At 52.7% G+C, this 17,509-nt stretch overlaps 4 protein-coding genes across 4 annotated transcripts; all 4 read left to right on the forward strand.

The window, feature by feature from the left end:
* Positions 1-21: 21 nt before the first annotated feature.
* Positions 22-4,439, forward strand: QC763_506100 (uncharacterized protein). The gene is made up of 3 exons (XM_062913199.1): positions 22-735; positions 794-3,026; positions 3,081-4,439. The coding sequence occupies exons 1-3, from the start codon at positions 271-273 to the stop codon at positions 4,196-4,198; spliced, it is 3,816 nt and encodes a 1,271-aa protein (XP_062764466.1). The 5' UTR covers positions 22-270; the 3' UTR covers positions 4,199-4,439.
* Positions 4,440-7,435: 2,996 nt separating this feature from the next.
* Positions 7,436-7,843, forward strand: QC763_0086650 (uncharacterized protein; the record flags this gene model as incomplete). Its single annotated transcript, XM_062906196.1, has 1 exon — positions 7,436-7,843. The coding sequence occupies one exon, from the start codon at positions 7,436-7,438 to the stop codon at positions 7,841-7,843; it is 408 nt and encodes a 135-aa protein (XP_062764467.1).
* A 595-nt stretch (positions 7,844-8,438) lies between these two features.
* QC763_506110 (uncharacterized protein) lies at positions 8,439-10,245 on the forward strand. Its single transcript, XM_062913200.1, has 4 exons — positions 8,439-8,689; positions 8,744-8,843; positions 8,903-9,049; positions 9,135-10,245. The coding sequence occupies exons 1-4, from the start codon at positions 8,671-8,673 to the stop codon at positions 9,871-9,873; spliced, it is 1,005 nt and encodes a 334-aa protein (XP_062764468.1). The 5' UTR covers positions 8,439-8,670; the 3' UTR covers positions 9,874-10,245.
* A 1,980-nt stretch (positions 10,246-12,225) lies between these two features.
* QC763_506120 (uncharacterized protein) lies at positions 12,226-13,377 on the forward strand (the record flags this gene model as incomplete). Its single annotated transcript, XM_062913201.1, has 1 exon — positions 12,226-13,377. One exon carries the CDS (start codon positions 12,226-12,228, stop codon positions 13,375-13,377), a length of 1,152 nt encoding a protein of 383 aa, XP_062764469.1.
* Between the last annotated feature and the right edge of the window lie 4,132 nt (positions 13,378-17,509).

Here is a 17,509-nt window from a genome sequence, read left to right on the forward strand (position 1 = left end):
CCGCGTCTTGACGTGCCGCTAACAAAAGCAACAGGAATTTTTGGCAGCTTTCTATTCGCACTGCGCTGCCTGCATCACCTCCACGACGAACAGCCAGCCGAATCTTTCTCGAACGAGCGGCCGTCACAAAACACACGCCTGTCGCCAGATACTGTCGCCATTACAAAAGTACTATCGTTGTTGCGCTTCCACCCATCGTCCATCCCTCATCACCCAAGCACAACAAACCGAGCATCGAGTTATTAGCATCACCACCCAACCCGGCATGCCATGACCGGCGTCGGTGCCTTTCCTCAGACCCCCGTGGCACCCCGAGTAGGGCGTGCCCGGCCAACTCCCTTCAACAACAATCTTCCGCCAACCCTCCAACACCAGCCCCGACGACCACCGGCAAACCCCAATCCGCTGCCCGTGGCTCCCCAAGCAGGCGGCGCACCCCCCACTGCCAACCCTCCCGTCATTCCATTAAACATCCTCGATGCCCCGACACAGCGTCTGTACGCGGTTGCCGTCTATGCTGCGCTCTTGGCATGGAAGCTCTACGACTGGGCCGGCGTGGTGGAGGAGGACACCGAGTCCTTGTGGCTGTTTCTCAAATGGGTTGCCATAGATTGCGCCTTCTTGTTCGGCCTGCCAGAGCTTAGGATACCATGGCTGGAACTATCGCAGCCCTTCGTTATATCGGCCTTCTTTATTCACGCTTTCATTGACTGGTCCTTGATGTTCAACCTTGGGGTATGTTGTGTCCGTTCTCCAGGGAGGTGTTTTGGTACTGACTTTGGGTCTTGAACAGTTTGGTTGGCAGGGATGGATCATCGGAATTGTCAAGATGTTTTATGATCGCGAACTGGCTATTTCTGAGCACAACGTCAAGCTTTCCAGCATTACTCACAACCATTCGCTCATCATGGGCAAGCAAATCATCAACATTCTACCCGAGGGCTCAGCGGTGCTCAACCCCGAACGACACCCGCTCTGCTTGAGCAGTGACCAGAAGACCGCGCTCATCCCCATGTTTTTCAACGCTACCATTCCGGTCGAAGTCGAGCTGCTTCGCACCGATCTCGAAACGGGTCATCAAGAGTCCATCAAGCTCGGCAGAGTGCATCTTAGGGATATCGAACGAAAGGCCAAGAAGAATAGCGACCTTGATGATATGCAGTCTGTGGTCCACTTTGAATATCCTGCCAAGAAGCCTGGCGCCTACCAACTCGGAAAAGTACTGGACGAGTACAAGTTGGAGGTGCAGCGTCCTGGTCCCCCAACCTTTGTTGTGCCTTGCCCAAAGGCTTGGGTTGGGCCCACGACAACCCCCGGAAGGTGTCTCGCTGATCTCTCGGATCTGACTCTTCAGGTGGAAGGTACTCCGCCCCTCAAGATCACTTACAGCCGTGCCATCAATGGCAAGGATGTCAGCTTTCACTTTCAGAGCTTACAGCCCGAGGGATTCACGAGTCCTCTCGGCGCCATACGGCCCACGAGTCTGGTGCAGGATGACGATGAAGACATCTCCTGGGCCAGACCCCAGCGCGTTCCTGTCAGTGTCAACGAGTCCATGTACGCCAGCGGAAAGTGGCAGTACTCTGTTGACGAGGTCCAGGACGGATTTGGGAACGTTGTTAAGTACATTTCCCCTTCGGAAGATCCAGAGGGCAAAGCCAAGCCCAAGGAACTGGTCCAGGACTTCCTCGTCAAAGAACGCCCAATCCTTAAACTTGATGGATGTGATCTGAGGAACCCGTTGAGGGCTGCCAGGGGTGACTCCAAGGAGCTGCCGGTCAAGTTTGGGATTGGCGGTACGCCTGATTCGACAGCGCACAGTCTGAGCTGGCTTTTCTCGCCCATAGACACCCTTACAGATACCGGAGATCACGGAGATGTGGTTTCGGTTGGCACCTTCAATGCTAAAAACGCCAGGGACAAACCAAGGATCTCTGCTCCCGGTCTTTACACTCTCAAGTCTGTATCTTCCGGTGGATGTGAGGGTGAAGTGCGGGAGCCATCCTCCTGCTTGCTTTTGAACCCTCTCGAACCAAAACTCTCACTGCGTTCAGAAGAAATTCCAGACACATGTGCTGGCAACTCGATCGGTCTCCAGGTGGACCTTCACTTGATTGGCACCCCACCGTTCATCCTTCGATACGATATCATTGAAAACGGAAAAACGAGACACGCGGACCCGGTTAAGATCCCTGGCCTGCGCCACCAGATGGAGTTGATCCCCAGCGTTTCCGGGCACCACAAGTACATCTTCACTCATATCAGTGACGATGTCTACAAGGGAGTCAAACTTTCGGGCCCAGAATTCACCCTGGAGCAGGATGTCAAGCCGCAGGCGAGCGCTATTCTCCAGCAGACCATTGGTAAAAAGGCTTGCTTGGGAGACCACGTGACGGCGGACGTCATGCTCCTGGGAGACGCACCCTTCACTTTGGAATGGGAAATCATCCACGATGGAAAGAGAAAGGCCCACAAGGCTACCAACATTGAAGGGAATGAGTACCAAATCTCGACGCCGCCTTTGACCCAGGGTGGCGAGTACACTCTGGCATTGAGCAGCGTGCAGGACAAGAGAGGCTGCCGCAACTTTTTGAAGCAAGAGCTGAAGATCTCGGTACGTCGCCAAAGCCCAAGGGCTGCGTTTGGCCAGATTGAGCACAAGCGCAAGATCACGGGCGTCGAGGGCTCGCCCCTTAGCCTGCCTTTGAGGCTCACTGGTGAGGGACCCTGGAAGGTCTCGTACATCAAGCTCAACGACGACGCGGCTACGCGCCAAGAGAGGACTGTCAGAAACGACAATGGTTATCTTTCGGTCCGGGAACGTGGTACCTACCAGCTTGTGGATGTTTGGGACAACCAATGCCATGGTGTTATTGACCCCAAGACCTCCACATTTGAGGTCGACTGGTTCTCTCGCCCCGACATGTCTGTGCTGCTCTCTCACGGCGTTCAGCGAACGGAGACTGGATACCGCCTGGATAATGTCTGCGAAGGTGATGTGTCTGGTTTCGAGGTGGGCATGAAGGGTAAGTCGATACTCCATCACTGTGGTAATTCGATCAACTGTTAACTTGTCATAGGAACTCCCCCATTCTCGATTGAGTACGAGATTCGCCACAAGCCCCCTCAAGGATCAGCGTCTACTGCCAAGAAGAAGTTTGATGTCGCCTTGAGAAAGGAATCAATCCAAGCCGACACATCCAAGGCCGGCACATACACGTACAAGTTCACGGCGTTGGAAGACCACCTGTACAACAGCGATCGAAACTTCAAGCCCGTGCTCGTAGAGCAGAAGGTGAACAGCAAGCCCACGGCGGCATTTGCCAAACCTGGACAAACCTTCAAGTATTGCAAGTCCGAGCAGGGTGCGGAAGAAGGAATCCCTGTCGTCCTCTCAGGTGTGCCTCCATTTTCTCTGGAGGTCGAGATCAAGCACCAAAGCGCCGCCCTCCCCGAGATTTACCGGACCCCCGTCATCAACTCGAACACGTACGAAATCCAGATCCCTCGGCATCAGCTTCGCCTTGGTACCCAGAACATCCGCATCCGCGATGTCAAGGATGGCAGCGGCTGCCACTCGGCCACAGCCAACATTGGCGGTCCTTCGATACAGGTGCAGCTCTTTGAGGCGCCCACCATCTACCCGCTCGAGACACGCACCGACTACTGCGTGGGTGAGCGTATCTCATACACCTTGTCAGGCAGCCCACCATTCGACGTCTGGTATACCTTTGACGGCGTCGAGCGCAAAGCCAAGTCAACCACGACTAACTTCCGTCGCGTGGCCGAGTCGCCTGGTGAGTTTGTCATCACGACCATTTCAGACAAGTCGTCCGAGTGCAAGGCGCCTGTCAATGTGGCCAAGACGATCCACCCCATGCCGGCCGTCAAGATCAGCAGGGGCAAGAACGCTCGCGTTGATATCCACGAAGGTGGAGAGGTGGAGATTCTGTTCGAGTTCTGGGGCACGCCTCCGTTTGAGTTTACGTATACTCGTAGCACGAACGCGAAGAAGGGGCAGAAGAGTGTTGTGTTGGAGACGAGGCACGATATTAGCCACGAGCACAGCAAGGTCATCCGGGCGAGCCAGGAGGGTACGTACGAGGTTGTGGCCATCAAGGATAAGTTTTGCGCTTTTTCGACGATGGGGAGAGATGAGAAGGGTGATAGGAAGGGACAGAAGAAGTTGGGGTATTGATGGGAGGCGTGTAGGGGGGGGGTGAATATGAATGGTGGGTGGACTGGTGGATGTAGGACTGGGTTTGGGAGGAAGCGCTTGACAAAAGAAATTGGTATTTTATCTTGGGGGTTTTTGTCACATTTTTTTATTTTCTGGGATTGTAATAAATGAGGTAAACCATAGCACGGCGTTTTTGTGGGAAATTGAAATGGGTGATGTTGGTATTTATAGGGGTTGGGGGAGAATAGAACTTGGTGACTGGTGTTTGTTCAGATGAATCCGATGCTTGTTGTCTGTCAGTGGTTTGGGACACCTAGGCGGAAGTACCTACTAGCATGACGATGATAGCAGATGAAGATCGGGGCTCAGCAATTTGGAAAAAGGTCTGAAGCCTTGATTTTGTTCCCCCACAGGATTTATGGGCCAGTTGTAGGATGAACTTTGATGATCGACTTTGAGCACTCGACCAACGCCTCGTTTACAAAAACCTGACCAAAAAATGAGCCGCACCGACCCAAACAGAGACCATCTCGATGGTCAAACCGCACCTGGAAATGTGAACCCCCAGCTCGACTCAGTGTTGTCAAATGTGTCCGCACCATCAACACCATCGACACCACCTACTCCCTTTAATACCCCCTGGCCCATCTGCCTCCCATCTTCACTCCCGTCTTCTGGTTTTTTTCTTGTGGGCTGCTTTTCTCTGGGTGGGTTGTTGTTTAACCTATCTTTGTGAGATCCGGGATTTGCTGCTGCCGGTCATTTTGAGGGGAGGGAGGTTGTCATTGTTTCTGGAAAGGGAGTTTGAGGATATGGGATAATGGTGGGAGAAGGGGGTGTGGTTGCCTGGTGTACGGTGGTTGTTTTTGGGGTGGGTCGATGTATGATGTTGGGGGGGGGTTGGGGTTTGGTTTTTTGAGTGGGTGGTAACTTTGGAGCTTGAGGGGGATTAGGTGAGCTGTTCAAGGGGGAAGGGGGAGGATGGGTATGTTCCTTTGGGGTTGGTGGTTTATTTGAGGTTGGGGGGGAGTGAGGGGGTGGTTTTGGGTAAGTGAACCAGGACCTTGTAAGAGATCGCAGAGCACAGACGAGGAAACAGTTTGTTCATCGTGATTTATTGTGTGTACTCTTCGTTCACGCCGCTGTCAACATGCTCAATTGTTCACTTCGCCCCCACCAATCAACCTTCAAAACACAATCTCATCTCTTGTTTCCCATCGACATCAGACACCCTATATTCGCCAGAGTAACCCATCGAAAAGCCGTATGACAACTCAACCGGTAGACAGCATCGGCGCACCCACCCATCAGGTACTCCTTTATCTCAGGCCTATTCATCAATTTGCCATCCATTGAACAGTCCCCCATCGGCCATCATCACAACCCTTCATCAGAACACTTCCCATAAGAATAGACTCCACCAGAACACCCTTCATCAAAAACACCCTCCATCAAAACACCCTCCATCAAACAGCCGGTTTTCCAGAACCTCATCACAGACAACTGGCCCCATCGAAATTCCACCACCAAATACCCGTCATTGAACTCGCTCCCATCTGGGGAATGTCTGCTTGTGGGAATCGCCGTGTCGTCTCACTATTCATACCAGAGTCGTTAATAAAGACACATCGAGATGATTCTGGCTGTCAGACATACCTGTAGTAAGCCCCAACGGCTTCCACTCGAGAGAACTATCCCGTAATCGAAGACCTTGTGATGTTAGCCAGCAAGGGACAAATGCACGTACCTTGTAGCTGATGATTCGACAACGATTTGATACCAAAAAAAGCTGTTCGCCCACCCACCCTGTCTAGCCGACCGACTACCCACCCCAATCCAGCGAGCCGAGTCCAGGTAAGTGTCCCGAGCCCGCAACTAGTGGTGGGCAGCCACGTCGTTTAGGAGTCGTAGAAAGTTCCACTTAAGGAGAGCTCTGCAACATCCGTGACGGTGAGGCCAGGATGGAGTTTGCTGCAGCCGTGTAATGCTTCAGACACCACCCTTCCGCGAAAGTACCAGGCGACATCGAAGTCTGGATATGTGGGTCATGAGGCATCAGTGTCACCAATTCCAAAGCCACACCGAGGGAGGGGAGGACCAAGGTGGCCGCACCCCACACGATGAGCCAGTGGGCTGGGTCCTCCGCCGAGCCAGACGTTCATAGAGCCACACAACGATAGACCCCCCTAAAGGGCAAGGTAATGATACTGCTGGAAAGGAGGAACACAAGAAGGGCGTAGCAAACACGCTGCCCACGTGTTCCAGAAGAAGGGGAAGAGAAGGATGGCATTCTTGCTTTCGGTAGTTGGCAAAGAGAGAAAAGAGAAGAGAAAATGTGACAAGGCCGGAGACTTGGGTTTTGAAGCCGCTCTGGAAACATGCTCGTTCTTGCTGTTTCCTATTACTGAGGTCATTTTGGTCCCCGCTTGCAGGCGTAGTTCCTTCCCCAGTACGTCGAACTTCGCTGGTAGTTCTCCGAATTGTCCGTTGGTGGGAAGAGATGGGGAATGGAAGTCACAAATCTGAAAATCCGTGAGGAAAGAACAGAGCAGGACACCGGGTGGTCTTTGGTCCCGAGGGTAAGTCCCATTGCATGTGTTGCCCTCCTGTCTGCGGAAAGCACCCCTGAGCAGTAATTGAAGCATGGCTTGGGACCACCAAATCCTGGGTTGGCCACATTTCTCCAGGCAGAAGATATGACCGCGTAAATGTTGAACTCCGTGATCGTTCAAGATAACCTAAAGAAAGTCACTACACACTCTGGAAGATGTTAAAGAAAATTGAAACCATATTCGGACCATCAGGTAGCAGCCAGACAGATTTGGGGATAGGTGCTAACCTCAAACTTGGGCAAAAAATCATGGCACTTTTGGTTATGCACGGATAGAGAAAGAGGGAATTTAAAGTTCGCTTTTCCAAAAATTTTGAGTTCACAGCTGGCGTCTTTGCAAGCTTTGACACATTTTGCCAGGTGGGCTGAAAGCTTTTTTCACTACTCAATCGAATTCCCGACAATCTCTCCGAGGTTTAAAGGCGTTTCAAATTGCTGAGACGACCTTGGCCCTTGAGAAAGCGATCGTAAACAAGGAGCGAGCCTCTGAAAAGCCGATCCGAGTTCAGAGCACAGATAAGAACTCGATGGTGACAACCTATCTCGACCTCACCTCGGATCATGATACTGCCACAATCAACAGCGGCATCACACACACCCCTCAAACAACAAAAGACAGTTCTCATCTCTTGCTTCGAGTAGTAATGGAAAAACTCGACACAAAGGCCCCGGGTGACACAACCAGTGACCTCCCCCAACCAAATACCCCATCATCACCACCACCGCCGCCCCCCGAATCAACACTACGACAACGATGGAAAGCCGTGACCAAAGTCCTCCTCATACCCTACAAAATCCCCGGCCCGCCCCCACCCTCCCCTCGCACCCCCCAGCGACAGATCCTCCTCAAAATCCTCATCGCGCCCGTCTTCTGGTTCAACATATCGCTCATATTCTGTGGTCTACGCCTTCTCCTCCCCATGGATTTCGACAAAGACACGGTCAGTCTTATGAAGCTGCACGGGCGGATTTTGTTGCAAGGTATTACAGGAGGGACAGTTCTCGACCTGGTGCTCTTGGGGTGGTACCTGACGGGGGGCTGGCAGATTTAGGGAGTGAGGTTTGCGAGGGAGCGGATGGCGGTGTGGAGGGGGTGGGAGGGGAAGGTTGGAATGGGTGAGGTGGAGAGGAGGTGTAGGGGGGTGTATAGGCCTTTGGGGATTCTGTTGGAGGAGTTGTGGAGGGGGTGGTTGGGGGATCCTTGGGAGGGGGAAAGGGGGAGGGGGAGGGTTGGAAGTTGGGATGTGTTTGGCTGCTATTGGACTTTACTCTCTCTTTATTGTCGTTATGTGTCTATCGAGAAAAGGTGCTTCACGTCAAGGTAGTCAACTGTGTTTCTCTCTTTCAAAAAAGGGTTTTGATCAGATGATGGGAGAATAAGGCTCTCTGGAACATGACTGGAAAGCATGCTGTTGGAGGAGGTACGAGTGCGGACAGACCGTGGGCGAGAGACAGGGCAGTGCCGACGTCAGTCTTTCGGCAAGGCTCTGTCTTATCGTGCCGACTACCAGATTGGTGGGTAAGGCTGGACTGATGGGAGATGAAATCAGATTATCAGTTTCTCCATGTGCCGTCAGTCAGGCGTCCAAGAGATGGATTGGTCTGTGCTTCTGTGCATCGTATTCAGGGGGGGGCGATGCGATTGGTTGTTGGAAGAGTGAGGCACTGGACGTGTGTGGCTTACCACCTTTGCTGCATGTGGACGCACGTCTTTGGGGATAGGAAAATCGCGAGATATGATGAGGGTGTTGTTGCGGCTGAAATAGGATGAATATGGAAATGTATATATCTCGCTCATGACGCCCACTGCGGCATGTGATGAGGAGTAACGATTTGGTCATACTCAACCACCACTGAGCACCACAAGATCGAAACCACGATGGAGTCAGGAGAATACGGTATGTTTTCTCTGGATGGAGTTTGTCCGTGCTTACTTACAACCAAGGCAATAGTCCCTGGCAGTGTGTACTTTTACGCCCCCAACAAGGGAGCTGCCATCTTCTTCGCCATAGCTTTTGCTTTCTCTGGCTTTTACCACATCTACCAGTGCATGTACGAACAGGATTCAACTATACCTGTCATCACTTAACAATACTGATCGTGAACACCAGCCACTACAAGAGCTGGCGCCTAACTGGCCTTTACGTCTTCTGCGCCGTCCTATTCGCCGGGGGCTTCGTCGTCCGCGCCTGGGGAGCCTTTGGCTACACTAACCTCGTCAAGTACATAGTCAGTGTTTGCCTCATCTACGGCGCACCGTACGTTGTTGACACCCCATCCTCTCTCCTCGCCCCCTCCCCCAAATCTACACATTCCGCTAACCTGCACCACCACCCCCTTCAGACCCCTCCTGGAGCTCGCAAACTACAACATACTCGACAGAATCCTCTACTATGCCCCCTACCACTCCCCCATCCACCCCGGCCAGGTAATCACCACCTTCGCCTTCATCTCCGCCGTCATCGAAGCCCTCAACGGCAACGGCGTCTCCCTAACAGCAAACCAATCCCTCGCCCCCTGGCGCCAAGACATCGGCCGCGCCCTCCTCAAAGCATCCCTCCTCATCCAAGTCTTCGTCATCACCCTCTTCATTCTCCTAGCAGCCATCTTCCACCGCCGCTGTTATAAGTCAGGGATGCGCAACGCCAAACTCTACAACCCGCTCTACACGCTCTACATCTCCACCGCGTTGCTCTTTGCAAGGACAATCTTCCGGGTGGTGGAGTACTGGTCCATCGCTGAGCATGATTACTGGAAGCCGGGGTTTGATCCCAAGAGTTTGAGCCCGGCGATCAGATATGAGAGTTTTTTTTATGTGTTTGAGGCGATGCTGATGTTGATTAATCATGTGCTGCTGAATGTAAGGCATCCGAGGATGTGGCTGCCAAAGAGCACAAAGACGTACTTGTCTAGGGCGGATGGGGCGACGGAGATTGACGGGCCGGGGTATAAGGACGGGAGGCCGTTTTGGGTGACGCTTGTTGATCCTTTTGATGTGCATGGGTTGTTGGGTGGGAGGAAGAAGGGTGGTGAACTTTGGGATGGGGATGGGGAACAACGGATGGGGAAGGATGGGTGTTGATGGTTTGGAATTGTTTTGGTCAGGACGAGCGGTGAAGGGAAGGAAGGCAAACACTTCTAATCGCTGGTGCGAGGTTCGGTCCGGTGTTTTGGGATTCTCCGTTGGCGTACGGCGTCAAGATGCTTGTTTGCCTGTTTCTTCAAGGGGAACCGAGATCCGATCGTATAATGCGGTGAGCGGTGAGGCGCCGACGGGGAAGAGGCGGTTTCAGAAGCCTCAAAGGAATCCGACAGATGAGCGTGTAGTTTTTCATGGTCTTTTTCTAGAAGCCGCTGCGGTCATAGGGTGGGGTTGAGGGCGGCTTGGTCCCTCGGAAGGATGTATAGACTTTTTGAACGTGCACAAGTCATCGTGTTGAGCGTTGATTGCGAATTCTTGAAGTTGATCGTCCCAATGCTGTTTCGATCTTGACAAGAACTCGGAGCCGGCTTGCTGTTGGCCATGATACGAACGGACGAACAACGGGCGGAAGTCCTAACGACCAACCCCGGAGATGGCCTCAAAATATCAAGGTCCATTTTCGTTGTTTTATGCGACCAGAGGCCAACACGAGAATGCCACACGAGGATTTATTGTGCGACTTCAAGTGCCAAACTTTGGGGGGTTTGGAGGTCTATGTGTGTTAGCCAAGCCTCGAAATTTAGGACTTTGGGAGCCGATTGATATCAAGCAAAGTGGGACTGCAATTTTGTCAAGTATCTGAACAGCAGCTCTGTTTATCATTCATGACGAGGGAGAAACCGCCAGTTGGACCCTTGAGAATCCTTCATCCTTGATGGCCACTAAGCAAGCAAGCCGGGCTGGTGATGGCGGAAGATCATCTGGCGTCAGCAACTTCTACCGGAGAAAAAAAAAAAGGCAATGCCAAGATGAAGAACTATCGGTCATTTCGGTCATAAAATTGATTCGACTTGAAGGACACGCGAAAATGTGGCTGGGAACGGGGTTCACCATGAGACTTCTAGACTGGAGGTTGATGAGGTTTGTGTGCCTGTCATTGTGGCTTGATGAAAGAGCACTGTCCATACTAAGTGTGGCGTTGGTGGCACACCTGTGTGGGTTTGCCTTTTGGCTTGGCGGGGCACGGTCGGTGGCTTGAACGCCGTTGAAGATGTTCATTCTCACTCGGTTTGCTGTCGGTAGTCAGAAACAGTGCCCGGAATAGCATCCGAAGGGTGCCTATCTTTTCTCTACATTTGTCAATTCCCTTTGTGAGGCGAGTGGTTTCTCCGCCTGACAACTCAGCCGGGCATTGAATCCTTCCGCTGTCATGTCCCCGTCCACGCGCGAGCTGCGAGTTGCTGACTGCTAGCTAACATCAACCCTCACTCAACCCTCTCAGCACACGATCACGATACACGATACACGACCGTGACGCGAGCCAAGGTGACATGCTCCTCAAATGTCTGTTTCGTTTCTAGCATCTGCACCGTCTCAAACACACTACAGCCCGCCCCCGTGGCCCCTCGTCCCCTCGTCCCCCCGTGCAATGAGACGCTGCTGCTTGTCACCTGCATGCCATGCCATGCTGCGGTAAATGCATATTCGGGAGGCGGTTTTTTACGGGCACTATACCTGGAGCCTAGTGGCCTCGTTGGTTCAGGTGCACAATTGCAGCGTCTTGTAGGTAATACAAGATTAAATTGTTTCTCAGTACCAACACAGCCTCGAGGATCAGCTTCCCAACTCGCCTCCTACTTTCGGCTCTTCCTTTTCCTCGGCCTCGGCCAACTCCCCAACACTGAATTGCGAGTTGTGGATTGCGAAGTTGCGAGAGGATCGCTGCTAGTTTCAAACGGCAGAGGCCAAGATATCGTTTGTCCGAGGTAGTTCCTTGGTGACAGTCAATCTCTCTGGCGCGGGGCTGCTTTGGTAACTTGGTACGAAGTAATTCGAAAGATTGATTGATTAATCCGCCTCTGCCCGCCGAACCCAGCGTGCCAGTGTCCCGGTGAGGTGAGAGAAGGACCAAGGGATGCCAGCATCGCCAGGCTGCCGTTTTTCCAACACACCAACCCATCAATCCCAATCCCACCCCTGTCGGCGGCGGTGCACCACCCGAACAGCAGCACGCGCATCGCAGCGGTCATCTTGGGCCGCCCGCCTTTTCCATCAACCCCCCTTGTGCCCTTGTGCCCTTGTGTGCCCCTGTGCCCCTGAACATTCCGTTTACCAAAACCTTATACTTCGGGTGTCGCCCGCAAACCGCCGCATCAAACTACCGAGTCGAGAGTAGACATATCTTAGCGGCCTTCTCAGCTTATATCATCAGCCAGTGGTGCCTTCACCAACCTACCTATATGATCCTTTGGTAGCCGCTTTTCTCCTTCCTTCCCAAGGGCTTTCACGGCCATGGCAAACACAAGGGACACAACAATGGCCAACCCGTCAGCTTCAACGTCACAAGAACGGTCTGAGTGGAGGGGTCCCGAAATATATCTCCATCTCGAGTTTAGGGTCGCCTGGTCCAGGAAGCCACAGCCCGTCAAGAACCACCACGTTACATACCGATCTCGCGCCAGTCGTGAGAGGGCCCCAGTATTTCCTCGTCAGGTTCATGCTCCCAACACCAACTACCTCGCCGCCATCCGTGACTTTGATCAGAGACAGGCAGTACGCCGGAGCTTACTTGCCGAAGGCCAGCAAAGAGCCCACCAGCAGTTGCAGGAGTACTACCGGGAGGACACACGGGGGAGACCACAGCACCAGATTCCCGTCATCCACGAGCCGGAGCAGGAGTCAGATCAACGTCGATCTCGAGCCGAGTCGGTTTCCTCACATGAACGAGGAAGCTCAGCGCCCCCACCCATTGGCGATAACCCGTGGGACGTGAGCGTCCCGAGAGGACAACAGACAAAGGCTCTGCCCCCGGCGCCTTCCCAGTTCCGCTTGGGAGAGGGATCTGATCCATGGTCAACCTGGTCGCTGCCACCGGGCTTTGATCCGACAATCTCTTTGCAGGATGAGCCCGAAGACTCGGCACAACGACCACAAGAATGGGTGGCATCCAACCCTACCGAGGTTTCTACCTTCTCACCCGAACCCGCCCAAGCCACCACCCACGCGCGCGATCATGTGGAATCTGGTTCCGTCATGACATCTCCATTCAGTCCCGAACACTTTCCCGACCAACCTGACACTGGTCGCGTACGGGAACTGGAGGCGCTCTCGGCAGCCATGATGACGGTCGACAACGGGTTCGAGAATCAGTGGTGGTATCAAGGGCGGCGAGCCCAGGTCGCCGAGGATGCCAACGAAACCAGAAGTCTGCATTCACCGAGGCCAGGAACACCGGAGCATGTGCAGCTGCACCGCTGGTCAACAGAGCCCATAGGCAGCCCCGAGACGATGAGTGCCACCGTCAGCGGCCAGACTCCTTCCCTGGCCCAGACCGGCTTTGTCTCTCCGATCACGGAAGCTGCGAGCCCTGCTCTGGGTTTTGGCACACTTCAGCGGACGTTGTCGACGAGGTCGGAAGAGCTGTGGTTTTCTGAACGGGCATAATAGTGTTCTGGAGGGTTTTCCATTTTTTTCTTGTTCAACTTTCTTGGTATTTATTAATGTGATCTAATGTACATGTATCTATGAATGGGACTCGCTCGGCTTTATGACGTGAGTAATGTGTTTTTTGGAAGAAAAGCGTATTGTGGAATTATTGGGGAGTTTTGGGTCTTGATTTGGAGTTTTTGGGGGGGTTCTTTTTGGTAGTGACTTGTCTCTTTAGCTGAGCCGCCTGTATACAGTGTGGCTTTGTCATTGGCGATATCCAATGTTTAAGATGTATTCTGTTACTGTCATTTTGTCTTAAGCTACTCCTGTGACAAGAAATGCTGGTTTCCAGCCGACCCCTCTGCAGATAGATACCGAAAATAGAGAACAGCATTCATGATGTTGAGGGATAGGCAATGTGTCTCGAATTTCAAAAGGGGAATATAAATGTAAATACGGAAAACAACATCTCTACTTGCTCAACAAAGAAACTTGGAATGTTGACGAACTGAAACTTCATTCTTTCGTTGTGCTAGAGTCGGCATGTCTGTAGCTTAGCAAGCGCAACTGGAGTGTGTGTGCAAATGGATGGTGGCCCCTCGCCCACCTCCTCCTTCCTTTGAGTCCTCACTGGAGACTCCAGGCACTCATCGGAGAGTCTAGACTGAAGTTAGTGAAGAGCCTCAGGGGTAGGTAAGCTTGGGATGTTGGTATGTGGAGGCCTAAAACGCTTGAGCGTGAGGTTAGGTAGGTATGGTATGAGAGATTTGTTCTGGACAGAGAGGAGCTGATTCATGATAGGTACTTGCATGCGGCTTGGGAATCCCCGGACGGCCGACAACCTGCAGCTGTCAGCGTTTGATCTTTGGGAGCTGCCTGGCCGTGGTGGGTGAGCCGGGCTGAAGTGGTTGAGGAGGGAGGGGTGTAGTCTGCTCTCTCCATGGCATGGCAAAGGGGGGCTGCTCGAGTGGGGTGTATGGCAGTCCGCTTTCTTGTGGCCTGGCGAGAGGGGGTTTATTCTCCGTCTTGCACTCTTTGCCGTGATGTTACAGTACGAATATGTGAGTGACGCCGAGAATACCGAGAGGTTTTTTCTCGTTTGCTTCATCAGAGATGGTCGTTTGTGAACCTAGCCCTACGCTAGATGATGGGGTAGATTCGGGCTTGTGATGGCCCGCCAGCCAAAGGGCCTGGTGAGTAAACTATTTCCCTTGCCGCTTGGTGATGTGGGTTACAGGCGGGAGGTCCCTTCTCGTTGCAGTGATTACCTTATCGTAACGGAGCTTCGGTGAAGCTATGGCTGTTTGATGCCACTTCAGGGATGTATTGTTGGAGCCTGTTGACGGCCCTTGCAGCGGGTAATGTGGTATCTGCGACTTGGGCAATCTTCACTGTCTTCAGTGGGTCTAGCTTGACGGTATCTACCGTGGCCCTCGGGCTCGAGCAGGAAACGATGGGGGCCTAGCCTTCACAACGTTGCAGATGTATCTCAGCGGCGCCAGCTCGGCTCTGGTGGATGGCTTAGCGGGCCTGGCGGCTGCTCGATAGCCACAGGGGAAAGGGTGAACTGCTGAGGTGGAGGTAGTTTGTGTAGGACTCGGCCCGTTTGTCTCTTGGGCAATGTAGGTGATGCTACTCCGGGGTTGATCCATCGTGATCTTGAGGATGGTCTAGAGTGTAGCCGGTGGAAAGAATGATGAGCAGGGAGACATTTGAAGGTTGTGATTCAGGGGTCTGGACATGAGTGTTGAAGCCGTCAGATGTTCTAGCTTGAGAAGACTCATTCTTGCTACAAGACCATGCCCATGCCGAGTTCTCGGTCATGTCGCCAGAGCAGTCTTTGACTGATGGCCCACTCTGTCAGCCATGAAGGCGAGGGGCACTGCCACCCCTCATTCCACAGGACTGGCTGGCAACTCATTGGTGGTAAGAGCCAGAGGAAGAATACCACGCGGGCCTTGTTGTTTGACCTGGTAGTTGGCGGAGGTTTGCGGGGAGCTTTACTCGGCTATTCATGGGGTGGAGATGGTCGTGGCCCAGCATGTTTGGCGGTAGCCAGTCTCTCAGGTGGCTACCATCCCCTGTCTAGACGAGGCTTGGGTATGAAAGGTAGCTAGGAGGCGATGCCCTCGAACCTTTGGCCTCATGAGCTTTGAATGATAAATGTCTTCTACCATGTCACTGTGTGTTTCGTCTGTGACGTTGCGATTGTGGGAACATCTGAAGCAGTCAGATCACAAAGAAGCCTGATCAAGAGGTAGAATGCCTCGTTATTGCCTTTACAGTTCCGATCATGCAGTGTGAATGTGGCTTTGTAGCCTCATGTAAAATGAGGAAGAAAAATAGTCGACGAGGTTGTACTGGGGGCGTCCTGAGAAAAGGCAGGGAACCTTAGGCTGCCAGATATCTTGCAGCAGCTGTAACATGGTTGAGCCCAGGCCATGTTGGCTTCTTGCTGCATCGCCTGAGACCCCATATTTGATCTGGACCGCCACTGGCCGCTGGAACACAACTGAGTGGTTCTGGTAGCACCGCTCAGAAACAATGTCATCAGTTGGATCATCCAAAAGGGGTTACTGGACTACCAGGATCTAAACGCATGAGTGGGAAGGATGTACCGAGTGACATGGCTGGCTCCTGAATAGTAACGAGAGATCTGTCAGTCACTTGGCCAGCATGTGATAGACATGATGTTGAAAAATAGAATTAATTGTAAATTTACCTACCTTGATGGTGTCGATGTCCACCCTGCCAAATCCTTCCAATCTCGTTGGCCAGCGCTTGTCGTTCCTTCCCCATGAAGGGGCGGAGGCGGAGTTGGGGACCCATTTCCAGCAGCTACATCCATATCTCTTAGCTAACGACCTGACACTTTCGCAGTTGTTCTTTTGGTGAGATGTGACTGCCGGCTTGATATCGGGCCTGGACTGACGGCGGTAAGCACCGAAGTCATCCTCTTTGCAAATTTAGCCTTCTGACAGCGACAGCCATCTCAACTATCCGCGAATCCTCAGCATCCATAGCATCGATACGGAGTATCTTCCTTCGTTAAAGCCGTAACGATTGCAACTCGCTCCTACTCCTGGTTCACCAGAAGAACTCGGCATGGCTTGACCCCAAGAGGTTTAAACCTTTTCTCACTTTCTGCTGTAGCAGCCACCCAGGTCAAAGTCTTGGTAGCCGACTACTTCAACCCCCTTAGGGTGACTTTCATGGCAAAGGAGGCTACTCTGGACGGTTGAAGACCCGCAAAAAACCTGTCGTGCAGGAAGGGGGCCAACACCATCTGTCTGATGATCTTTGGATTCCCGCTCCGCTCCGCTCCAACAACTGCAACGGCACCATGGCCGCTAGGTACCCCTCCATCCGTCACAGCCTCTTCTACCGACATACCGTCCATCCCATGTGCCCATCAAGAGGCCATCACAAGCACTCCTGCATGCAGCTGTGACCCCCTTCGACAGGTGTGCCCTGGTCCGCAGTCCCGAATGTTGACAACGCCGAAAAGAATTCTGTTGCCTAGCTGTATGTATCCGGTGTGCCCAATCAGGAACCAGGAACTTTTCCTTTTGGGTTGAAGGATTCGGGAAGAAAAGCTCACGCTCCGATACAAGCATGCTCATCGAATTATCGCAGTACCGAATATCACTCAATCCAAAGCTAGGGGCAGTACCAAACCCTGGTATCCAATCGGCAAGCAGAGATATATGTTTGCCTGGTGAAGCCACATGCAGTTGAAGCTTGTGCAGATGATATTGTCTGTATCAGCACGGCGCGTGGAAAGTGTCTTTACAGGTCAGTTATTTTCCGATCAAAAACTCGATCTTCTCAAACATCTTGCTCATCATTCAACAAGACCGGACGTCAACCGCTGATGGGTTCTACCGGGGCGTATCGCCAAAACCAGTGCAACGCCTTTGATCTCCCCGTTCCCATCCCCACCTGACCTTCTCCACCAACTATCGCCAAATATGGCAACTTCTGGAGTGTTGTCAGTCGGAAACCGCTACTAACAAAGTTCCTCAAAGTTCCTTTTACCACGTTACCCCACGTTGGATCTCCAGCGTTGTCATCCAAGGATTGTTGATGATAAAGGGGGTAATCAAATATTTGAGGCTGAGTTATGCAGCAAGCCCCCCCTGTTATC

This window comes from Podospora pseudopauciseta (assembly GCF_035222475.1).
Source record: "Podospora pseudopauciseta strain CBS 411.78 chromosome 5 map unlocalized CBS411.78m_5.2, whole genome shotgun sequence".
Taxonomy (NCBI): Eukaryota; Fungi; Ascomycota; class Sordariomycetes; order Sordariales; family Podosporaceae; genus Podospora; species Podospora pseudopauciseta.

What these genes read in the sequence shown, in the direction of transcription:
- QC763_506110 (XM_062913200.1), top strand. An exon ending in TACCACATCTACCAGTGCAT is followed by an intron (nt 8,844 to 8,902) that starts GTACGAACAGGA and finishes CGTGAACACCAG; the next exon opens with CCACTACAAGAGCTGGCGCC. An exon ending in TGCCTCATCTACGGCGCACC is followed by an intron (nt 9,050 to 9,134) that starts GTACGTTGTTGA and finishes CACCCCCTTCAG; the next exon opens with ACCCCTCCTGGAGCTCGCAA.
- QC763_506100 (XM_062913199.1), top strand. Translation starts at nt 271, where the DNA reads ATGACCGGCGTCGGTGCCTTTCCTCAGACCCCCGTGGCACCCCGAGTA. An exon ending in CCTTGATGTTCAACCTTGGG is followed by an intron (nt 736 to 793) that starts GTATGTTGTGTC and finishes GGTCTTGAACAG; the next exon opens with TTTGGTTGGCAGGGATGGAT. An exon ending in TTTCGAGGTGGGCATGAAGG is followed by an intron (nt 3,027 to 3,080) that starts GTAAGTCGATAC and finishes AACTTGTCATAG; the next exon opens with GAACTCCCCCATTCTCGATT.